This window comes from Triturus cristatus, chromosome 1_2 (assembly GCF_964204655.1).
Source record: "Triturus cristatus chromosome 1_2, aTriCri1.1, whole genome shotgun sequence".
Classification (NCBI taxonomy): Eukaryota; Metazoa; Chordata; class Amphibia; order Caudata; family Salamandridae; genus Triturus; species Triturus cristatus.
Genome location: NC_140580.1, coordinates 544318443 through 544344074, shown reverse-complemented (window position 1 = coordinate 544344074; position 25632 = coordinate 544318443). Strand labels below are relative to the sequence as shown.

General features: G+C 49.0%; 1 protein-coding gene across 3 annotated transcripts in view; it reads left to right on the top strand.

Annotated features, from left to right (window-relative positions):
• The window catches only part of LOC146867599 (M-phase inducer phosphatase 1-B-like), a 198081-nt gene that overhangs the window by 47606 nt on the left and 124843 nt on the right, over positions 1–25632 (top strand). For 2 of the 3 annotated variants that reach the window (XM_085606393.1, XM_085606390.1), the window contains exon 4: positions 18156–18207. The exons of the other annotated variant lie outside the window; for it this stretch is intronic. In XM_085606393.1, the coding sequence (XP_085462519.1) occupies positions 18156–18207 (52 nt within the window). The remainder of the gene's footprint in view (positions 1–18155; positions 18208–25632) is intronic. 3 annotated transcript variants of the gene reach the window in all.

Genomic DNA, 25632 nt, shown 5'->3' with positions numbered 1-25632 from the left:
CCCTCGTATGACAGGAATTCTTGACACAGGGTTGGGAAGCCAGGTTCAGGTGTTGTCTGACCTGGAGGGTGGGACTACTGTAATCAGTGTCCTGACCCATGTTGCTTCTGGGGGTACCACGCCAGTTGGGAGTGGGCAGTACTCTGGAAGGGGGTGCAGAGGGAGGGAGTCCTTGCCTCTGACCCCGGCTCAACTGAAGGGTTTAGACCCTAGGTTGGAGGGCCAGGTTCAGGGTGTCCCCCCTGACCTGGACACCCAGTTGCAGGATAGAACACCTGAACTGGTGGGCGAATTGCGCAGGACACCTGCCCCAGGTGCCCTGGCAATTCTGGAAGGGGGTACCACTCCAGGTGGGAGGGTACAGAGCCCCAAGGAGAAGGACCGAGTGTGGGAGAGGCCACCCCAGTCTTGGGTCCAGCCGCCGGGTACAGTCCTGGGGCTGGTGGGTCAGTGCCAGGATGTCATACCTGACCTGACAAGGGGGAGAATGGACAAAGGGTGCCAAGCACCTGGGGCTACTGCCCCCCGCTCCCTGGCGCCACAGAGGATTGAGAGCCCTGAGAGGCATACGGCCTGGGTCTCATCCCTGACTACTGTCAGTGGCCACTGTAGCATTTTGCTGTCTGTCTGTTGGGACACACCTGTGGGCCAGTTAAGGTTAGATGCTGCACAGGTGGTGTCCACAGGTGAGGAGAAGGGTTCCCCATGGATTGGCTTGGTGGGCCCTGAGAGTATGGACAGAGGGAGTCCGATAGGTTCAGATTGGCGTAGAATTGGAGTCTGCCCCTGCAGTTGCGGGCCAGGTCCTTGTTCTATCGCCCCAAGCAGGGAAGACCATCACGGTGGTGATTGGTCTACCCTGCGTTTTGGCTGGAAGGGGGTTGTGTTGGACTTGGCCCTTTTTGCAGGGTCTTCCCTAAACTTTTTGCCTTCCTCCTGTATTTTTTCTGACCTGTTGTTGGCTGTTTTATGACTCTGGGCACCTTACCACTGCTGACCAGTGCTAAGGTGCATATGCTCTCCCTATGGTAAAATGTATACATTGATTGGTGTCCATGTTTGGCTTATTCGGTTTACTATCAGCCCCTAGTAAAGTGCACCAGGAGTACCAGGGCTTGTAACTACGAATGCTGCTGGTGGGCCTGCAGCACTGGTTGTGCCACCCGCAGAAGCGGCCTAGTAAAATGTGTCTAGGGTCTGCCACTGCAGAACCTGCGTGCAGTCTGGGACTGTCGCGCTGACTGCGCAAGTGCCCCCACTTGCCAGTCCCTAAACCTTCCCTTACCTACATATTAGCCACCCCTCTGGTAGACCCAAGGGCAGGGTGCATTGTAGGCATAAGGTAGGACATGCCCTGATGTGTGTGGCATGTCTTAGTAGTGAATTACAGCCATTTTTGTTTTTCACTATTGAAGGCTACCTGCTCTCCATAGGCCAGAATGGGCTGCTGGAGTCGCTACACGCTGTGACCCCAGTGGACTCATAGAGCATGGTAGAATATCGCGTTTAGTATGCCTGAACTCAGAATAATAAAATACTCCTTGTAGTCAAGTTTATTTTAATATCCTGGGTTTGTAAATACTACTTTTAGAAAGTTAGTATTTACTGACCTGGCCATTTCAATCCGCCTCTGCTGTGTGTGTGTGTTCTGCCTAGCAACAGTAAGGAGCAGGGTTGGGGAATCACCAGAGACAGGTTGGCTGCCAGGTGGTGGGTAGAGAGATGACACCAGGATGGGTGGGAGGAGTACACCCTGACTCTTGAATAGACCTATTCTCTGCCACCACAAAGCCGGCGCCGCCCCCTGTGGAGCGGCTGATGTCTCTGCCCTGCTGCTGAAAGGAAAGAGCAGAGTCACCATAACAAAGTGCTCCAGAACTGGACTGGGCCAGGCCCAGGCCCCCTGGCGCTAAGGAACAAAAGAATCACGGTATAAAAGTAGGAGCCTGGCTCCTAAGAAATCAGAATCCTGTTTACCACAAAGGACCTCTGCCCGACTAGAAGGAGAAGAAGACGCTGGAAGGACTGGCCTGCTGCTTGCCTTGCTGAGAAAGGAGAGGAAAAAGACTTGCTGAAAAGACTTTGCTACTTTGTGCTTGAACATTCTCCAAGGGCTTGATCTGAGCTTGCCCCCTGAACTGAACCCCAGGACTAGTGGGTTCTCTGTGCTTTTGCTCGTCCTCCAATTCGAGCCGTGTGTGCATCCCGCTGGAAAGAGACTGCGCCCCTCATCGCCCCCTCCTAGGGCCGTGACACTCAGGAGCTTGCCTGCCTCTACCCCGTGAGAGCCCCGCTCCGTCCGGAGCCGCTCTCTGTCCCCGGGCTAGGTTGCCTTCACCCCTGTCATCGCCTGCCACTGGAGTGTGCTGAACACGCTGTCACCCCTCCCGCCGGAATCCGTCCGACGACTGTGATCTACGCCGGGTCACCCAGCTGCACTGACCGTGCCCTGTGACCCCGCTTCGCTATCCCCGGACATCTCAGGCCACGCCGCCCCCGCTGTGGAGACCCCCCTGCACCGCCGTGCTAAGGGTCGCTGGCCGTGCCTGCCTGCTGCACACACCCGCTGATTGAGGATCCAAAGACACTACCCCGAAGCCGAGAGTCGCTCCGATCTGGGCAACTCTCTCCTCGCAACAGTGCTACAGGAATTCCAGTATCGGGCTCGGGGCCCGCACCGCCTTACTTCCCCGTTAATCCTCACCGCACGCCCGTCTCACCGCCGCTGCCCGGGAGCCACCGGGAGGAGCTGTGCACGGCGCGAGCGCGCCCACGACCGATGTGTGAGCCGCGGTAGGCCGGAACGTAAGTCAAAGACTGGAATCTCCCAGGTGACATTGAAAAGAGACTAAAGAAGCATCCGCTTAAAGAACCGTTTACCTGCTTGATAATCTGGTGGCATAGAAACAACATTACTGGTCTTGTGATAAATCTGCATATTAAGATAACTATTTTTATATAAAGAACCGTATTTTCACATACCTAAGCCTGGTGTCCGTTTCTGGGGGGGATTAATGTATTTACTGTGTGTGTGATTATAATTGCTTAACCAACAACGCCTGGAGAATCGCCTTGGCTGCTCCCGCCACGCACCTAGAGGGTGAGCAAGGGTCATTCCCAAGGGGTTATCCTTTGCCCTGACGTGGAGGAGAGGGTCACTGCTTGACACAAGGACATCCTTGCGCCAATCAGAGATCCCCGTCTCTAACAACCGGTTATGCCCTAGTTAGGGCACTTCAGCCAGTTATAGCTTGGTTCTAGTGGCACAGTGAGCTCGGGACCCACGTCTGGGCATACACAGCGCACTTAGAGCGGCATATGAAAAAACAACAAGGCGATGGATGGAATGCTCCTATTAATCTCAGACACTGGCAATCGCACTAGGCCACATCCCAATCCCTCGTCCCTAGCCACCATACCACCTCTGTTTAGATCCAGCCATATGCAAATTAGTCTTGACCCTGCTCCTCATGGGAACAGTCTAGCTCTAACTGCCAGGCTATGTCCTCCCTAAACCGGAACACAAGCAACCTTGGACCGGTTTCGCCCTAGTTAGCTCTTCAGCTAGGTATAGCATGGTTCTGGGCATGGAGCAGAGTCAAGGCCGATTTGCATATGGCTGGGCCCAAACTGAGGTGCCATGATGTGCAAAATTATGATGGACTGGGATGTGGCCTGAGTAATTACTAGTGGCTGAGATTAATTTAAGCATTCCATCCATCACTTTTTTGTATACTTTATTGTTTGGAGAGATGGTCACACGGGCACACAACTGAGCAAATACTACCAAACTGCCCAAGAGAGATAAATAACAGATTGCATAATGAACCGGACCTGAACCTGAATAATACCACCTTCTCCCTGTGGATAGTATTGTGGAATAAGTATGGTTCTAAGGATAGAGTAATCTGCAGCTTTATATAACGACGTAGAGTAGATTTGCTTATTTCAATACTTTCCCTTTCAAGATGCCTTATATCAAAAAGGTCTTCTTCACCCAGGGTTTGTCCTGCTTGTGGAATAGTACTACCCAAATTAGTGAAAGATTGAGTGACATACGACCACCATAGGATGTCACGCCCCTTATCACACCGCAGGCAATCCTTAATGACCGCATGGCACAATGGTTTGTCCTAATGTATATCCGCAGCATTAAAAGTGTCAGTTTGATAATAACCTCGATACGGTGATGTCCCAGCTCTTCATTTGTTTTTTAAATAAACTTTATTGGGTTTGACATAAAATTCCAGTTGACATCGGTACATCTTATACTTCATTGTTCAGGATCGTAATTTACCAATTAATTATACAGCTGATATAGTAGTAGGTAAAAAGGAATAGTGATCACTACAATTCTCCTAATTTCACACTCCTCCCTGAGCAACCCCTTTGGCATACGCCCATTAGTGTTCATTTCTGGATCTACTGCATGTGTCCTTGTTCTGGATTTTAACCACCCTACCCACAACAGTCCCCCCCTCCCCTCTCCCCAGGCGTGTTACTTGCATGCAGATCCCTGGCTGGCAATACCCTACTACTCCAGCTTAGGTTGCGCATTAGGTCAGAGGTAGCTCTACAGGCTCTCTCGAACAGTGAGCTCTGGCGTCGGGCTATTCCTAGTGTCCCCCTCCCTAGGGCCCTGCTGTTTAACTCAGGTGTCTGTATTCTAACTTATTCCTTCTGGGGGCTCTTCTAGTGGTTCCTCCTCCCAGTCAGCATCTGGGGTCTTAAGTGCCACAACTAAAGCTTCCCATGCTCTTGCTGTATCTAAAGCCTTCTCACTCCTCTCTTTGCAGCCTGATTATTCCCTCACACTCTCCCCACTTAATGAGTTCCCTTTTCCATCTGGCTGTGCTTGGACCCTGTTTTGCTTTCCAGTACATGGTAATGTCCCTTTTGGCTAGGAGTAAGCCCATGTCTAAAAATTTGCTTGTGACTTTATTTTTGGATGTGTGGGAACCAGTGCAATAAGCAGTATTTGAAGGATGCCTCAATTTCCCTGTCAGTAATGTCGGCCAGTACTGTAATCATCTCCTCCCAAAAATTACCCAAAATTGGCCAGTCCCAGAATATGTGTTTGAAGTCCGCGTTTCCTTTGCTACACCGGGGGCAAGCCTCAGAGTGGGCCGCAAAGTACTTATTCATTTTCTCCAGAGTGAGGTATGCCCTATGTAGTATGTAAAAGTGTACCAGTTGGAATCTTGCATCCTGGTGCTTTTCCAAGCCCTCTCCACCAGCTCTCCCCAGGTTTTCTCTGGGATATCTTCTCCCAGGTCTACCTCCCACTTTAGGCGCAACTCCGATAGGGGGATTAAGGCTTCCCGCGTAATGCACCTGTACAAACAGGTGACCACCTTAAAAGTACCTGCCGCCATCACCACATATTGGCACCCCAATGACGTTGGTGGTTCAGTGAGTCCCCTTCCCAGTGCTTCTGTATGGCTGCAGTGAGGGCATAGTGCAATAAGAAGTCCCCCCTGGGTAAGACATAACGGTCGTGCAGGTCGTTGAATAGGATCATGGCACGTTCCTCATATAAGTCTCCCATTGTAGCCAACCCTTGAACTGCCCAATCCATCAACCTCTGCCAGCTACCCGCATGCGGTAAGGCCTCGCACATAAGTAACAGGTTTTCTGGGGCATAAGGGCTCCTAACTTTGGCTCACAGCAGATACCTGTTCCAGCAGCGCCTAGCTGTAGTCAACTCCATGGGAAGGACTGGATTCCGGATCGGGAGTCTTAGAGTGAGTTGGGATAGTATCCTCAGGGTCATCAATTCTTCGCCCATTACCTCCGTTCCCCTTAAGCGACCCACCACCCATTTTGTGAGCCATTGTAACTGTGCCGACAGGTAGTAAGCCTCGAAGTCAGGCATCGCCCAGCCTCCTTCCGTTCTCTGCCTCATTAGAAAGTTAAGTGCCACTCTCTGCCTGCCTGTTTCCCATAAAAACCCCGTAATCATTGATCTGAGTTGGGTGAAGTAGCGTGGCGGTATCCAAATTGGTAGGGTTCCATAGAAATATATTAATCTCGGTAGGGTCACCATTTTAAGTAGGGCCACTATGTTCCAGCTCTTCATGACATATGTTAAGAGAGCTACTAGAGGATATGGAGAGTAAACCCTGACAAAATCTGTTTTCCTCATATTGCAGAGATGAAACGTTTACATATCCCCAAATCTCAGCCCCATCAGTGGCGATCAAAAGACACTAAGGGCCTGATTCAGAAAGGGCCTCCGCACTTGTGGCGGAGGCCCCGCAGTCATGGTGGAAACTCCGCATTCGAGTCGTAATCTCTGCAATGAGAATTCTCATTGCAGATATTCCGCCTCGATTAAGGAGATTCCCCCACGCATTGAAAATTATGCCTAAATATGGAAAGCTATCCACCCTCTGGAGCTTGTTATTTTGAGCAGAACTTATGCACGTTCTGATTCTTTGGACGACAGACCATGATCTGTGACTTAGAGTAGTTAATATCCAGATTAAGGCCAGCCATGTAAGGTAGGCGTCAAAAGCCTACACCAGACACTTTAGACTGTTAGGCATGCATGCTAGCAACATAGTGTCATCCGGGTAAAGTGGAAGGTGGACAGCAATCTAATCAATCATGGGTAAATCCTGTCCCTGCTCACACAAAAATTAATACCATTTATTAATATATAGCATAAAAAAGAGTGGAACCGGTATGCAGCCTTGTCGTACCACACATGCCAAACTAAACAGGTTTGAGCATTCAACAATGGGGCCAAACCTGACCCTAGCTGATAGAATGCTATGCAGAACTGATAGAAAATGAACCAGTGCAGTATCCAATCCCCATGTCCAAAAGCAGCGTTCATAATTTGGACCCATTGATGTGGTCAAACGCACATGAGAGGTTCATAAATGCAAGATAAAAAGGACAGTGCCTAGCTATGGTATATTTACCAATGATAAGATGGAGTTTTAGGCACTGCTCGATTGTACTGAGACCCTATCTAAACCCATATATAGACAAGGGTTAAGGATGTTGCGCTCATTAGCCAAGACCCTGATTCTATTAAAGATAGCCCTGCCTAAAACCTTGACTGTAGATTCATATGGGCCAATAGCATCGAGGTTAAGTGTGATTCTCCTTTTTAAAGATAGGAACGATGATGGAATTTGATCGAGAGCTGGCCATATTGCCAGCGCTAAGGTTAACAACGATGATAGGGCCCATAGCCTGGTATTACATTTAAAAAGTAAAATCAGCACCCCATTTGGTCCGGGGGTCTCATTGAATGGGCATCCATGCAAAGCAGTAATCACTTAATGAAGTTCTACTTTAAACTCAAAAGAATTAGGGGGGCTATCAAATAGTTTAGCACTGCATTGGTCTTTAGTGGGTAATTTGACAAATGCAAAACTTATTGCTTCTCCGGAATATGGAAGCTGATACTAGGCACTACATTTTGACTGGATCTATTGGAATTAAGAAAGTGCCAGACAGCCTTGCAACTTTTTGACTTGCTTACAAAATAAGGGCATGAGAGTTGTTATTTCTTATTTTATTACATCTTTCTCTAAGTGCACATTTATATTCTGCAAGATGGGCAGCTACTGCTGTGTTTTCTCTGGGCTTTTTAGATAGGGAGCTCCTCAGACATCTATTGGCGATAAAGCAAGCTGCATTGAACCACCTTGGGACTGCTGCTTAGGGTTTAAAGGCTTGAATAAAAGAGTTCATGCAGCTGTACATTGGTCAGAATAAGCAGACTTTATTATTCCATTGCTCACCCAAAGGTGACATGCTTCATCATAGGGTTCCCTGTGGGCTACAACTCTTCTGTGTTAAAAGAGGAGCTGAGATGTTTTTGTGGGGAAGGGACTAAAGATGGGGTAAGGGTGGGGCAGAGTGCAAAAAAAATCCTTTAGATTAAAGTTTGATCTAGGGGACCAAATGTCTTTACTATGGGGTTTACCAGGACAGGATTAAAAGGAAAGAGGACAAGGGGTTATCAACAAATATGCCCCTAAGTTTGGTCAGCATGTTTCTGCCTATCCGCAACCCCAGATGGGGTTCAGAGGCATTCTTCATGACCAAAAGGGTTAGTCACTCTGCAATCAAATCCTGCTAGACCTCTCCGAAGCCTTCGACACCGTCTCCCACCGCACCCTTGCAGCCAGACTCCACAACGCTGGCATATGGCGGACCGCCCTCGACTGGATCCGCTCCTTTCTCGCCGGCAGAATCCAAAGGATTAGACTCCCACCCTTCCTCTCCGAACCCACAGAGATCAACTGCGGAGTACCCCAAGGATCATCATTCAGCCTCACACTCTTCAACATCTACATGTCCCCCCTCGCCGGCATAGTCAGACAGCATGGGCTCAGCATAATATCCTATGCTGACGACATGCAGCTCATCCTCTCCCTCACGAAGAACCCCGAAGACACCAGACTCAGCTTCAGGAAGGAATGAAAGACGTTGCAACCTGGATGAGCAACAACTACCTAAAGCTCAACTCGGAGAAGACAGAGGTCCTCGTCCTCGGACCATCCCCCACCGCATGGGACAACACCTGGTGGCCCTCGCCCTCGGAAACCCACCCACCCCGATGGACCATGCCCAGAACCTCAGCATCATTCTAGACTCCTCCCTCACCATGACTCACCAGATCAACGCCGTCGCCTCCACCTGCTTCAACTCCCTCCGCATCCTCCGCAAGACTTTCAAGTGGATCCCCCTCAAAGCCAGAAAGACTGTCATCCACACACTCATAACCAGCACACTGGACTACGGTAATGCCCTCTACGCTGGAATCAACAAATCCCTGCTACACAAGCTCCAGACCATCCAGAACACCGCAGCCAGACTCGTCCTCAGCAGGCACCCCACGACATGAGCACATGACCCAGCACCTGCGAGACCTCCACTGGTTTCCCGTCGAGAAGACAGTAACCTTCAAGCTACTCACCCACGCCTACATATCCCTCCACAACATCGGACCCAAATACCTAAACGAAAGAGTCTCTTTCCAAGTACCCAAAAGAAACCTCCGCTCTGCCGACCTCACCCTAGCAGAGACCCCGCGCATCAGCAGAGCCAGAGCAGGTGGAAGAGCCTTCTCTTAGGTCACAGCCAAGGCCTGGAACGACCTCCCAGTCAACATCAGACGCTCCCCTACCCTGCACACCTTCAGGAAGAGCCTCACGACCAGGCTTTTCCGCTGACCCGGAGCTGCACCTCTCCCCAGCGCCTTGAGACCCTCACGGGTGAGTAGCGCACTTTAAAAGCCCCTGATTGATTGACTGATTGAAAGTGACATTAAAAAAATGTGTATAGGTGTATACTGGCCATGACAGAACAGTCGCCAGTCTATGTGAGCCAAGGCCCAAAGGGGGTTGAAAACAGGGCCCAACGTTTTATCTGATGGACGATTTTCAATACCTCTCTTTGGCCTAATAGGTACCCCACAATGTACACGGCCGTAGAGCAGTCCATGTTCTACTGCCTTTGAAGAGTCCCGGCGAGAGGGGACCCTTCACAGGCAGTAGAACATGGACTGCTTCTCGGCCATTTACATAGTGAGGTACCCATAAGACTGAAGAGAGGTATTGAAAAAAAATGGTCTACATTGGAAGAAGAAAAGAGCATAACATATAAAAGCCATTTAAAAGAATAAACACTTCAGTGACCTCCTCTCAGACGCTATGGGAGGCCTTTAAGACGGTGATCCAGGGTCAAGCCTTATCTTTGATCTCCGGAACAAAGAAAGATGCCCAGAAAGATATAGCTGACATTGAGGCTGAGATTAGTTGACTAGAGACTGACCTGGAATCGGAGGTCACGCCAGACAAGCTCCACTATCTTAAACTCCGAAAACAGGAATATAGGGCATTAGTGACTGAACAGGTCAAAACCTTGGGGAGAGCCACGCAAGGAAGATTATATGATCTGGGGGATAAGGCGGGGAAATTACTGGCGTGGCTGGACAAAAAAGAATGGGCGAGCAGGCTGGTACCAGAACTCCATGGTGAGGGGGGCAAACCTCTCACGGATCTGCAAGGCATTGCGGACATGTTTGCGGACCACTTCAGCATTGTCTATTCTGCCATCGCTCCCTATTCTGTAGAGGACTCCTGTGAACTGTTAGCTGACATAGCGTTGCCCAAGCTCCCAGTAGAGGACTGTAACGTTCTGGAGAGTGACATATCCAACAACGAAATAGCAAAAGCAATAAGATCCTTAAATTCAGGGAAGGCCTCCGGTCCCAACGGTCTCCCGATCGAACTATACAAACTTCGGCCGGACAAACAGGCCCCATATCTCCGGTCCATGTTTGAAGAATCCAGAAACAAAGGGATACTCCCTGCTGATCAGAGGAAGGCCACCATAATCGCCATCCACAAGGAAGGGAAGCCTAAAACTGAATGTGCGTCGTATAGACCGAATTCTCTCTTGAACGCTGAGCCCAAGATTCTGGCTAAGCTCCTGGCCAACTGCCTGGTCACTGACATTGGGACTCTAGTCCACCCAGACCAATCCGGTTTTATTCCTCATCGCAACACAGCTCTTAATTTGCGTAGAGTACATGGGGTACTGGACAGAGCAGCCTCCATCCAAGAACCAGCTATAATAGTCTCCCTTAACGCTACCATGGCCTTTGACACCATTGAGTGGCCATATCTCTGGGCAGTTTTGGAAAAAATGGGGTTTGGCCCGAAATATATTCAATGGGTACAGCTCCTATATGCTAGACCTCTGGCACAAGTGGTGGTTAACAATAAGAAGTCGGCCACTTTTGAGCTTAGCCGGGGGACACGACAGGGATGTCCATTGTCCCCCTTCCTGTTTGCCTTGGCATTGGAGCCATTGGCGGCATGGATACGTAAAGACCCGGTGGTGCGGGGTCTGTGCTAGTCCCCGGAGTAGGAAGACCGCATCTCGCTCTATGGGGATGACATCCTACTTCATCTGTCCTCCCCGAGACGGTCCCTGATTGTCGTCTTAGATATCCTGGCTGTTAGAATTGGGAATCTCTGGTTGGCACAGGTATGCACTTGTGACAAGCAGGGACTCTTACTTCTAAGTCAGGATAAGGGGATCACCCTTTCAAATAACCCCTGCTCACCCTTTAGGTAGTGTGGCGCAAGCAGTCAAGACTATTCTCAGGGCGTCATAGGTTAAGCATTTGTGAACACATACAGTAATACAATGACACACCGCAAATGGACACCAGTCAAGGTTGTATAAAAATAGTTTCCTTTATATAAGGCTTAGCACAAGACCAGAATAACGATTAGAAATGACCACAGTATTATTTCAAAGTTCAATGTTCTTGTGGAAAGGCTTAAAACACAAAAATAGGCTTCTTTTAGTTAAATTACGCTTCTTTCACATAAATACGCTTCTTTCAAGGCTCTGTACGGTTCGTACCTGGATGTGCGACTCGTTGGCGTTAAAGACAAAGAAAGTACAAGTCTAACAATCGTTGCGGACTCCGGTGTCCGTGGCGTGCACGCTGCGGTGCGAACAGAACAAAGTACCTTAAGTTCGTGGGCTCCGCGACGGACAATGCGGGACAAGTCGATGGGTCCGGGTCGTAGCTCGGCAGCGTATTCGGATGCTGGACGGGTTGCGGCGTCAGTACGCGGCGTTGGTACGGGACCTTCAGGGATACGTTGCAGATGGCCCGGATCGGCTTGCAGAGTCCGTGGCGTTCGGCGTTCGAGCCGTACATTCGGTGCGGATAGGCGGCGACACTTCTCGGCGAACCGTACAGCGTACGGGGAGGATCGGTGCGATGCGGCTTCTCGGCTCTGAGCACGGCACAGTGCAGTATGTTTTAGCAGCGTACGGACCGTACCTGCGGGACAACGAAGCTTGTGTCCGGCGTACAGGATTAGGCAGCCAGGGCTGTACGACTCGAATCGGCGGGGAAGGTTAGGTGCGATGCGGCCGGGAGGGATACGGTGCGTACTAATGCTTTTAAATCAGCGTAGACACACGGTGCCGGGCGGCAAAGACACGGCTTCGCGGCGGATGGGGTAGGAGTTGTACTGGGGGCCCAATCCAGCGGGAAACAAACAAGAATTGTCCAGGCAACTCAATTTTGGAAGGCAGATGAGTCCAATGGTCCTGGGACTCAGTTCAGGGGGCAAGCTCTCTTCCAAGCCCTTGGAGATTGTTGAACAAAGTTGCAAAGTCTCTTTCAGTCCTTTCCTCTCCTTTCTCAGCAAGGCACCCACTGCAGGCCAATCCCCCAGGTTAGGGAAAGTTACTCCTCCTTCAGCTTCTTCCAGGTCCTTCTAGTCAGGCAGAGTTTCTTCGTGGTTCAATCAGGATCTGATTTCTTAGGAGCAGGGCTCCTACATTTATACCAAGTTTCTTTTGTCTTTACAGGCCAGGGGGGCCTTTGCCTAATCCCAGCCCAGTTCTTTCCAGTGAGGAGCACTTTGTTGTTGGGACTCTGGCTTCTTCTTTCAGCAGGCAGGGCAGAGACATCAGACGCTCCCCAGGGGGTGGAGCCAGCATTGTGGTGGCAGAGCACAGCCCTATTCAGAGTCAAGGTGCACTCCTCCCACCCATCCTGGTGTAATCTCTCTATTCACCACCTGGTAGCCCCAGCCTGTCTCCTGGAACTTCCCAGCCCTGTCACTCAAGCTACACACAAAGAAGATATCCCCTCCTAGCAGAGTCGGACTGAAATGGTTAGGCACGCAAAGGCTAACTTTCTAAAAGTAGCATTTGCAAACCCAGGATATTAAAATAACCTTCGCTAAAAGATGTATTTTATTATTCTGAGTTCAGGCATACTAAACATGAATTTCTACCATGCTTCCTGAGCCTGCTAGGATTATAGAGTGTTATAATCTAGTAGCCCATTCTGGCCTATGGAGAGCAGGTAGCCTTACAATAGTGAAAAACGAAAATGGCTGTAATTCACTATTAGGACATGCCACACACTTCAGGGCATGTCCTACCTTATCCTTACAATGTACCCTGCCCTAGGGCCTACCATAGGGGTGACTAACATGAAGGTAAGGGAAGGTTTAGGGACTGACAAGTGGGGACACTTGCCCAGTCAGCATGACAGTACCAGACTGCATGCAGGTTCTGCAATGGCAGACCTTAGACACATTTTACCAGGCTGCTTCTGTGGATGGCACAACCAGTGCTGCAAGCCCACTAGCAGCATTTGGATATACAAGCCCTTGGCACCCCTGGTGCACTCTACTAGGGACTGATAGTAAACCAAATAAGCCAAACATGGAAGTCCATTCACATAATATATTTTCCCATAGGGAGCACTTGCACTGTGGCACTGGATGGCAGTGGCACAGTGCCCTGAGCAGCTAACACCAGCACAAAAATACATTGAGGCACAGACAAAAATGGAAGGGTGACCCACGCCAATGGTGCCACGTCTAACACTGGCCATCTTCGGTAGATTTTTTCTATTAATTGGAGTAAGTCCCTGCTGTTTGTTCTAGCGGCAGAGCCGCCTAGCCCACCGAAGGGATGCCCTATACCAATACGGACTGAGGGCTTTAAGTATCTCTGGATTTTTCTCTCCTTAGATCCATCACTCAGGTACACACGGAACCTAGTCCCGCCTCTGGCCAGGCTGAGGAAAGATATAAATAATTGGAAGTTTCTTCCCCTTTCCCTACTGGGTAAAGCAGCTCTTTTTAAAATGATGTCCTTGCCTCGGTTTTTGTACGCCCTGCAGAATTCCCTAGATCCTGTTCCGTCGTCATACTTCAGGGAGGTAGAGAGCCTTCAGCAGGACCTGCTGTGGGAAGGAAAGCCTTGTATTGCTTTCAATAAGCTCACACTGAACTGGTACGATGGAGGCATTAGCCTCCCTGATATTAAAAAGTACTACTGGGCAGCCCATCTAGCTGCCATCCACCATGGCACCTACGCCCGACCGGGAGATCCAGGCTATACCATGGACAGATGGCTTCTCTCCGGAGGGAACTACAATAGAGCCCTCTACTCCAAACCTCAACACTTCAAACTAACGGGCCCCACCAAACATTCGGTACTCGTTTGGCATACTGCCACTAAATGCCTTGGCTGGGAACGCAGACTTACACTTGCGACTCTGTTATGGGATACAGAGCAGCTGGGTAGCCTGTGGAAATCCAAGGGGTTTGACAAGTGGAATCTTATTGGAATCTCACGCATAGGTGATCTATGGGAAAAGTCGGATGTTAAACCATTCACCGCCTTGCAACAACAATTCGACCTAGCTGACACAGAATACTTTAGTTACACGCAGATCCAACACACTTTGCGCTCCCTTTTGCCGCGAGGTATCACCCTTCCCGAGTCTTCCCCGTTGGAGGATAGGGTACTGGATGGACACCTCCCTGATAAAACTAGCTCTCTGATATATAAAAAATTGATAAAGAATATGCCAGACCATCTTCGTCCACTTTGGGAAAAGTGGTCTGGGGATGGTATTGAGATGGATGGCAAAGAATGACAAGATGCCGTTTCCTCGCCTAGAGTCGTGGCTATACCAGCGCGACTCCGCTTGGTACAACTTAAAATCCTCCATAGGGTATACGTGACGGGACCCCAGCTGGTGAGGATGGGAAAAGTGGACAGGGGAGGATTGTAGAAGGGGTTGTGGCCAAGTGGGTACTTTTATGCACATAATTTGGGAATGCAACATTATTCAACACTACTGGCGTAAGATACATGACACCATCAACACAGTGCTATCCACCGAACTCGGCCCTGAAGCACGTAGATGTCACTTGAAAATTTGGGAACCGACAGACTTGAATGTTAACCTGACACAGTGGGTCACTTTGGGGCTTATGCTCGCTAAGAGAAACATCGCAAAGTTATGGGGTGCGTCACATCCTCCTACAGTGGAAAACTGGAAGAAAGACCTGGATTCGTCCATGTATAGAGAGAAGACAGTATATGTGGCTCGGGGTTGCCCTAAAAAGTGGACCCGTATATGGGGTTTGTGGAATTCCTATCGTGGGGATATATGTCAACCGCCCTACACAGTCAGCTATGATGACCCCCCCTCCCCGCCCTTCCCCCTAGATCTTCCGGGTGATATATTGCAATGACTGATTTTACCTATTGTCTCCATGATGCCAAATGTATTACTTACTCTGTATTGAAATCAATAAGGTGATGTATGTTAATAAAAAGTAAAAAAAAAAAAAGAATAAACACTGCAACATGCAACCATTTTCCTGGAAGAAACTCATAGAAGTCGAGAAACTGGAGCCAGGAATATCAGTTTAATATTAGAACATATTTTTTTCATGATCAGGTGAATTAAATACACAGAATAAATTTCCAGTTCGGGTGGTGGATACAAAGCACCAAAGTTATTTATAAAGACTATAGGGCAAATTTACAAGGGGATTTCACCACCAGAACGTCACTTTTAGGAACGTTCTGGTGGCGATATGCCCTTCTCCATCTATAAAAAACGGCGTTAAGCCACTTTTTGTGGCTTAACACCGCCTTGTAAATAGAGCCCCTTTACACGCATCACTTAGCGTGAAAGGGGTATGCAATGGGTGTTGCTGTGGGCGTTCTGCCGCAACACCCATTTCTTTTGATACTGACCCAGATTTACAAGGAGGTGTAAGTCTGAGGCAGTGCCAAAAACTAAAGCCATGCAAGAGCAGGCATTAGAATGGCAAAAAGAGGAGAAATACTTTTAGTTTTTGCTTTTCCTACGTGTGCTGCATTTTGTAGAATACGTAGAAAGAGCAAAGTGTCATTAATGATTGTTATTAAATACTGACGACTTGCTACTTCTATGTGTGCTGCATTCTGCAGCACTCATAGAGGTAACAAATCGCCGTTAGTGATTGTTTATGTGCAGGAAGGGCCACCTTCCTGCACATAAACAAACATTCCCTGCAACGCAGACACCCTTGCACTATGGTGCAAGGGTGCCTGAGTTTGCACTAGGGAGCTAAATGTAGCGCCATCTGTAGCGAAAACACTGGGGTGCGCTATATTCTTGTGAATACGGTGCATTCCTGCATTTTGAAAATGTTGAAGCGTGGCGCTGCCAAATTAGGCACAGCTCTCCGCTCTCACATTTTATCGTAAATATGCCAAAATCACTGAGACACAGGAGCAATAGTAACAAGTAGAAACATAAAAATTGCATGCTGGATGGGTGTTGGAGACATTTTATTCTCCCAGTGTATATTGTAATCAATTGAACTATGCTTTGATGAAAACAAATGGCTAAATAACATTTTCCGGCTACAGTAAGGCCACCATAGTAGCAGTGGATCATCTGGAGGCACTTGATGGGGATGCCACTTCCCTTCACAATCTGTGAAAATGTCTGCCAGATACTTCATCATACTTCATCATAGCACATTTCTCTCTCAGGCAGCAGGACCAAAAGGATAAACTAGCCCATATTCCTAGCCCATATTCCTGCCAGGATTGTTGTAAAAAGTCTTTCCTTGTGAAATGAGAACCAAAAGTGCTTGGGACTGGGGTACCCCACTGTAAACTGACAGGAATCAGACAGAGAGAGGAATCTGGTACAGAAATCTATTAGATATTAATTGTAAATTTGAAAGAAACGCCTCAGGTTCACAAATCATGCATTAGTAGAAATGAAAAAGTATGTGGACACCTTGTGACATTACTTACTCCCCGTGCTTGTGGTGACAGGGAATGTGCAATGTTTTTGTTCCATATCTTTTTCATATCTTTTAACACACACAGATTACATCTTAGTTTTCCATTTCATATTTTGTAGAAAAAAAAATAGATATATTTTGTCTTAGATACATGAGCTGAGCAAGAGTGCCAAGGAGTACAATATTTGCAAAGTTTCTAATTATGGAGAGTTAGGTAAACATCTTTTGAGGGCCTTGCAGTTTGTCAATATTTTTAAAGACTAGTTTTATTTTAAATGTAAATTGAAGGTGATGATATGCAGTTAGTGAAGCATCATTGATTGTAAGGCTTTGTTCGCGAATTGCTTGTTATCAATCTACAATGCGTTACTAGCTCTCAGGAAATAGACAGATACATTTAAGGGTTGGCAAGCTCAGCTACATGTCATTTGTCAGGGATACATATCGGGGCTGGAAAGTACCAGAGCTTGGCAAATGATTGAGCAAATCGGGCAGTTTTGCCACTTGTACTCTCAGAAAGTGGACGCCTGCAATGTATTTCGTCCCATCGGAGAAACTAGAGAAACGTATAAGTGGACCTCAGTGGGTAAAACAGTACAAAGGGAAAAGGGTGACATTGGCCTGTTTTGGATACCGAATGTCATGTAATATGTAAGAATCTGAATTGTTTTAGAGCGTTTTGTATACTGGATTTATGTGTCGTTGTGATGAAAATAATATATTACTGTGAAGTTGTTTCCAATATCCTAAAATTAATACCTTGTAATAACGATAGAGTATAGGAAGTGACTGTTCTAGTTTTACAGTCTGTGGTATGTATCCAGATACTACACAGCGCTTTATATGAAAATGGAAACACATTTCAGAGCGTACTCCACAGCACAACCTTTGCCAATTTCAGAACCTCTATAAGAAAACTCAACTTTTTTTTGCATTTGATTATTGATTGAATTTGAAATGGAAAGCAAAAATACAAATAGCCTCACACAATGGTCTGATCCCTTGAGTTCAGATGATACACACATGGCACAGCACGGATGTACACTTGGTTTCCATGGTACGTTAAATGAGAAATGAAAAGAAGTAGTGAGGGGATGGTGCGCTTCCAAGGGGGATTTTAGGCGAACAGTGGGGTAAGGGGAAAGGTCTGGAGAAGAAGACGGGACTATGGGGGGGAGAGAGAGAAGGGTCCATGGGAGGATGCTGAGAAGCAGGACGTGCCCCAGGGTTAGGCTCCGAGTCGACAGACATCAGAGGAGGCTGTAAAGCAAGCATCCATGCAGTGGTGTAACCATACCCGGGGGCTGAGAGCTCCTTACTGGTTCATTAGCTTGGGGCGAGCCCTCTATGTACTTTGCAGGGGGCGCCCTCAAGTTTCGTTACGCCACTGCATCCATGGACTCATTGCTGAGGGTGGGAGAGTGGGGGAGGGCAGTAGGGAGGGAATGGTGTAGGGGGGGTGGATACATTAGAGCGGGGCTACCACTTCCTTGGTGACCAAGCGAAAACCAAACTGTTTTAATATTTTCACAGGTTCCTCAGGGAAGTCCTCATCGATCTCCAAGAATCGAACTAGAAACCTGAGGTATTGTTGATGATTATTGTAGCTCAGTCCATATCTGCGTTTGTTCCGAACTGCAATTTCAGAAGCAGCCAACGCTCAAGTGCACCGCAGCACTAGTCTACTGTGATAACTGAGAAGCATTTCTTGACTATTGTACTTTTTTAAATAACTTTATTTATCATTAGTCAATCATATACAATAAATGGTATGTTGACAGTCGTTCCTGTTAAGAGAGATATAAACAGTTCCATGCACAAGGTGCTGTCATAAACCATGACATACAAAGTGAAAGGAAATCTTGACTATTGTACTTCATTATCACACACAGGCATAGGCAAAAACCTCTCACAGTTCGACTTACAAATATTCATAATGTTTAACACTGACCTGAACTGCATCACTACTGACGTCACCAGTATACCCTTCCTTACTTCCATATTTTATGTATTTTTCCTATCCATCAAAGTCTCCAGTCATACCATCAAAGATGCTTAAATGCAGCATTTATTTACTAGTAGGGCATCTGACTCCACTTATGGGAACATTATGCTTCCATAGCCATCTCTGAAGACCACTTATGCTGTCCCAAACTTACTGGTTTCCCGCCCCTGGAGGCAGCACAGACCTAATCACCACAGTTTCTGAAATATCCTCTTTATTTATGTGCACTTACATGCAAGCACCTCTTTTTACTGCAAGTGCTGAGTTACATGAGAAGTCTCTTCCTTAGATGCCTCCTCCAGCATGCTAAATCCTGACTTTCTCTCTGTGTAGATTCTGTGCAGCCCATGGCAACTTCGGCATCCACCTTTCTGTGCTTCTTGCTCCTAACCCTTTAGATGCTACATCTTTGTGCCCCTTGGGTCACTTTCTTGAAGCCCCTATCTTCCCCAATAGACATAGAGGAAAGACTCTGCATTATGAGGTTTTGCCCACTTTTATACATGGTTTTGTCTCGCTGTTAGGAAAACACTTATTAGGTCTCGGCTAGCGATGGCTGCGCTTGCGCAGTCTCGCTCGCGAGACATAATGACTTGGGTGAAGAGGGGCTTGAACCCGCCCCTCTTCTTCCCTGTTCTCCATTGGCTGGCCTAGTAAATGCTGGCCAGCCATTGGAGAAGAGGTCCCGTCACTCTAATCCTGCCCCGTCCTTTTCGGATCGGGGGGCGTGTTTTTTGCGAGAAGTCTCAGGGAGGAGACAACAGCAAAACACGCCCCCGAATCCGAAAACGACGATGCGTTTCTCCGAGGCAGTTCTTCTCTGCCTCGGAGAAAGGCGGTGGTGTCTTCCGGTGCCCTGTTTACTTGTTGTTCTGCTCGTTGCACGTGTTCAGATGTATGTTTCTTTAATTGTAGACTATTCTCGTAAGCATAGCATTCCGTTGTGGAGCAAATGGAGCGCTTTTTGTGCTGTGCTGAGATTGGCTGGGAAGGTTCAAGTTTATTTGCTCTGGAACCAGCTTTCATCTTTTAACAGCCAGGCAGAGCGATGAGTCGCGTGTCCTGCAGTAAAGGTAAGAGTACGTTTATTTATTGCAGTACTCCCTTCTTTTAACGGACTGTAAATGCTCTTTAAATAGTCGCCCGGTCACCTTTGTATTATGAATTCCATGTAGCAGCTGTGCTGTGCCACACCACTTTCTAAGGTCATCGGCCGCCACTGTCTGGATTCGAAGCTGTGGCATTCAGGTTACACAGAGTTATCGACAACACGTGTTTGAACCCACACAATTATGCTACTCCCTGGGGCTGCAGCCCGTGCACCGCAAGCGAAGCATAGAAAAGGGCACCTTGGACGTCACGTTATCCCACTGAACAATGCGTTCGGGAATGCAATTCGTGACCTCAGTTACACCTAGATCGTTGCTTTATCAAGCGAAGTCATCTTGTGGGTATGGAGCCTGCGACTTTCGTTATAGTCACGGATACTGAAAGTTTAAGTGAAACTGAAAGTGGCTGAAAATAAACAGACGATGCTGGCCGCGCATTCAGGGGGCTGGTGTCTGGCTGCATCCAATGCCTCTCTCCGTGCATTGACACACACTGTGCCATGTAGATGAGAGGGCACTGCTGCATATGTGCCACTTGGGCGCTCAGTACATGCACACTCTGCCCCCCCCCCCCCTCCCCGGTTTATAAATAAGCCAGGCTCCCCTCCCCGTATGTGAATGGAAAGGTCTCCGGACACGAGACCGTTTTTTTAATTACGTTTTGACATCCTTCGAATCCTTAGATTGCATTTTCCTCCTCTGCCTTTTTGTGAAGACATGTAATGATGTAGGGGGGGGGGGGGGGGGCTCCGATTAGATAACTGTGAGCAGCGGGGACAGAGATCCGTGCCTTGTGCAGTTTGCAGGTTACAACACGTGTGAGTGTCGAGGGCCGAGCAGAGCTGGTGGGGGTGCTGCAATAGGTTATGGTTGGGGTGCCCCCTCCCCCTTAGAATCCGTGGACAGCGGGGGGTGGGGGGGTTGAATCGTTTGAAGGGAGGTTTTCATTTGCATTCAGCCTGTCTTCGGGACAGATTCCCTCTGACAAGAGGATGATGGATGACACAGCCCTGCAGCCCCCTCCTCCCCCCTCCCCCACCCCTGCTCTCTCAGAGCGACTTTACAGGCAGAGCCGGGAGGAGCAGAGTGTGTGTGTGTGGGGGGGGGGGGGGTTTAAAATAAACACACCAAACGACACGTGTGAGTGTCGAGGGCCGAGCAGAGCTGGTGGGGGTGCTGCAATAGGTTATGGTTGGGGTGCCCCCTCCCCCTTAGAATCCGTGGACAGCGGGGGGTGGGGGGGTTGAATCGTTTGAAGGGAGGTTTTCATTTTCGTCTGTTTCTTTGGCGCAGGCTCTAGAGGGAGATTGCATTCAGCCTGTCTTCGGGACAGATTCCCTCTGACAAGAGGATGATGGATGACACAGCCCTGCAGCCCCCTCCTCCCCCCTCCCCCACCCCTGCTCTCTCAGAGCGACTTTACAGGCAGAGCCGGGAGGAGCAAGGGTCGCAAGCCACCCACCCCCGACTTCTGTTTGGGCTCCCTTGGAGTCAGTCTTTGTAGAGTGAGAGCCGCTTACGTTGTGATCACCTGAAAGTGGACAATGCCATGGAATGGCCTTAGGACAGGGGGAGATTAACCCACGGGGGTCGGACACTTATCAAGGCACCGCGGGGGGACTGACAGGAAAGACCCCTTCGGAGATTGGACACAATGACTTTCAGGTAACCCCACCTTCCTATGGAGGTAGGAGAGGGTGCAGTGTGTAAATACTGAAGAGGCCGAAGGGTGGGAGCACTGTGACCAGACGCTGCACTCACGAGGGTCTTCCGACATGAATTTCACCTTGAGAGGGAGATAGCTCAGCCCGCGTGAGAAGGTCTGGCAGGCCCGGACCGTCCTCTAAGAGAACTCATCCTGTCGAGGAGGCCGCACGACCGAGGAGTGCTGGGACCGTCCGTCACTGAGGCAGGACCTCCGAGCAGAGCCCCCTCTCCACGGTGAGTTGTCTTCCAGACTGCCCTTCTCCATGAGGCTTTCCACAACCCCTCGGGTGGGGAGTGAGGGGCGCAGGTGGGTGCTGTGGCAGCAGAGCGCATTAGAAACACAGTTGATAGTTGTATCTACACTTTTCCTATTCCAGTGGTTTACAGGAGGCCCAGAGGTCAGCGCACCATCGTGACAGCTTAATTATTGAAATGCCCTACACCCAGGGAGCCACTCGTCGGACATTGAGTTCCTATCAAGTACCATGCATTTTGCTGCTGGTATTGTCTCCTTACGAAGGGGTGAGATCCAAACTACAGGTGCCAGAATGCAAAGCGAAACGGGACGAAGTGATCCGCTCCAGCTGCACTGAGTTAACAAGCATTTACAAGGCAATGGTCTCGGCATTGGTAAAGTTAGAGCTATTGGCATTGCTCATGGCAATGCCGTTTCTTTACATGTTTTAAAAACAAAAACATAAACAAAAATAATGTCATGAGCAATGCCAATAGCTCTAACTTTACCAATGCCGAGACCATTGCATTGTAAATGCTTGTTTTTTCAGGGTTACCAATAGACTTCTAGAATTCTCTCTTCTGAGTATTCTTGCTGAAAAATATGTTAGCCTCCTGCTTCTTCCTTGAGTTTCAATGTTTGTACCTGCCATTGAGCATGGACCTTGTACAGCTTACTGTCTACAGCCCATGTCCTTCCTCTGGCCCCGCACTTCTGCAGGTACTTTAAAAAAAACTTGTTGTCATGCATGCTATAAGAATGCTCTCTCTAAGAGTGCATGTGTGTGCTGGCCGTCCCCCTATCCCACCCATCTCCTGCTTTCCCCCTTCCCTTGTTGCCGCTCTGTGAGAAGTTGGCCTGGTATATGATGCTCACTAGTTAAAGTGATCACCTTGTACCATGCCAAGCAACCCTTATGGTGTGGTTGTAAGTCAACCTTTTCGGACTAGCTGCCCTAGTGGTAGCGTAGGCTAAGCAGTCTTTGAGGCTAAACTCGTGAAGCGTGTTAAGCCAGCTGTTTTACCAAATGCAACCCCCTTTTATACCAATGAAAGGACACCACACAGATATATATTCAAAATATATATGTATTTATTTCTCAAAGTAACCCCTAGTCTCTTTATGAGCACAGGAGCACAAATCGTCAAACAAGATTACAGTAGAATACACAGAAGTTGCACTTTATATGGATAGGCCCTGGTGGCCGCTCAAACCATATACTAAAATAGTGGTATAAGTACCACGAACAGAAAAGGGAAAAGGCCTAGGGCCTCTAGAATCACTGGGCCTACAAGGAGCTAACTTCAGTTAGTGACCAGGAGGTCCACGGGTGGCGTGTGCAGAGCAAATAGTCACACGCGTGCTCCCATAGGTTTCAATGGGTGCGTAAAAAGTACAAAGTTACTGCAAAAAGGATCTTCCGGATGGACTATGACCTTAAGATTGGAAACACAGACACTAGAGATGTTACTCTACACTTGGGCACCGGAGTGCCAGCTTTACCTCACCCACAGGAAGCGGGTGCATAGGTGTCGAAGGGCGTCGGGTTTCTTCTATCGGGTCAATGGAGCCTGTGGACAAAGATGCTGCAGGCGGTCGGTCCGGGAGAGATGCGGTGGATCCAAGAGTGGATCGGAGTTGTAGAAGACCTGTAAGCAGAGGGGACAGTGTTCACAGCCACTAGCCAGTGACCAGCGTGGCACCAGGTGGGTACCAGGCAATGTCGGGTGCAAACAGGAAGAAAGGTGTAGCTTGTCTCTCCAGCCACGTGGTCCCTGGAGGTCGACGACGTCCAGGAGTCGATTCACGAGCTGTCCCACGCAGGCTCTCGCTGTCGGCGGTGTCGGCGACTTGATCGAAGCAAACAAGCCTTGGCAACAGCAATTGTTGTGGATAACAAGATAACCAGACCAGCGGTGTATTTCTTGAAGTTCGTCGCCAAGATGGCCACTAGCCAGCGGGCCAGCAACCGGTTAGGCGCGTCGAGTGGCAAAATGCAGAAGGGCCCCACGCAGATCGTGGAGATGCTGGAGGGCTCACCTTTGGTGCAGATGCTGCTCGGGTGTTGGGCTTCTCAGATCCCAAAGCACAACTTGGAGGGAGCCTCGGTTGTTGCACTTGCAGCTTGTCGTGGTCGTTTCAAGATGGCTGGCTCCACGTGTCTCGTTGCCTCCACGGGTCTCCTCTTTTCAGGGACTGTGGATCGGGCGGTGAGAGGTCTGAAGGTCCAGGTCTGGTCAGTCTCTGGGCTCGGGCTCCGGCGGGAGGCGGCAGCAAAGCAGACGTTGATTCGCTGGATGGTGCTTGCGTTAGCAAGATGGTCACTCCCTGACCACAGGGGAGATTTCCTTCAGTCTTCTGTGCAGCAGAATGTCGAAGTTCCCGTCTTCTTCTTAGTTTCAAGTTGATTCCAGGATGTCTGAAGTCTTAGGACACAGCTCCTACCTTTAAGCGGATTCTAGGGGCCGGACTACCTGCTAGGTCCCTCCCTAAGGGTGGGACCAGGAAGGGGGGTGGTTACACCCCCAATCCTTTGTCCAGCTCGCCCCAGGCCCGGGGCTGGTGTGCCCCAGGACCGGTTTGAACTGGCATATGCACCGAGGCTCCTTGTGAGCCACAGGCATGTCTGGTTTCTTTCAAGCCCTACCTGACCAATACACAAAATCCTGTCTGGGGTGGTGCATGCACCTCCCCTGGCAGGAAACCCTTTGTCCACACCTCCCAAGCTGGAAGGACTCCCAGCAGCAGGAGGGCAGACTTGTGTCTGTGGTGGCAGCATCCATTTTGTGGAGCTGAGGCTATGTCTGATTTTACCCGGGTTTCAGGTACTGTACATGTCGTGTCCCTCTAGAAGGGTGGAATGCTAACCCCGTCGCCAGAATTGGCGAGGGGTTAGTATTCCAATTCGTATGACACCTTACTCGACATGTTTTGATAAAGCCAAACCAAAGATGGCATTTAACCGCGAGGTTCATAATGCACTTAAGAGTATATGGTATGACGATATCTGGAAACAGTAGAAGGAAGGGGTTCCGACCACTGCAGACAGGCTCAGCTCATGCCAGAGCACCATCTCACATGGAACCAAGCACTCTGCCTTCAGGATTGTTAAGGCCTGCCATAGGAGTGACTTATAGGTTAACATGTGTCCCATTTAAGGTTAGGTATAGGTATACTACACCTAAGTAAGAGGTGATTACACCAACTTACCCCAGCTGAGTGATCAGCCAGTTGTGTCAAATTGTTAGGCCAAGCCTGGGGTGGCATAATACATGCTTCAGCCCCTGGCAGGCCTTGGGTACACCAATGCCCTGGGTACCTAGTGTACACTGGTACAGGGGCTGACAGGGTGATCCACTTCCAATTGGTTATGCACCTAGGGTGCATAGTGTAAATTTAGTAGAGAGAACAGCAGGCTGGGGGTCTGATTGGCAGGCCCACAGCCTCAATATGTCAAAAACCAGTGAAGCAAAAAGCAAAAATTTGGGGTGACCATAGGATAGCAGACCCTACTCTCCTACACAACCCCCCCCAAACGCAGGGACATTAAACTAGCCTTGACCAGTCTCGTCTTCATGTCCTAAGTGGAAGTACCTGGAGAGACCATCTGCATTCCCATGGTCAGTACCTGGCCGGTGCTCCACTGTAAAGTCCATCCCCTGTGGGGAAATGGACCACCTAAGCAGTTTGGGGTTTTCACCCTTCATCTGATTTAGCCACAAGAGGGGCTTATGGTCGGTCTGAATCTTGAAGTGAGTGCCAAACAAGTATGGCCTCAGCTTCTTCAGGGCCCACACCACAGCAAAGGCCTCCCTCTCAATAGCTGACCAATTCTTCTCTCTGGGGGTCAACCTTCTGCTAATAAAAGCAATGGGTTGGTCTTGACCATCTACATTAAGTTGTGACAGCACAGCTCCCACACCCAACTCAGAAGCATCTGTTTGGACAATAAAC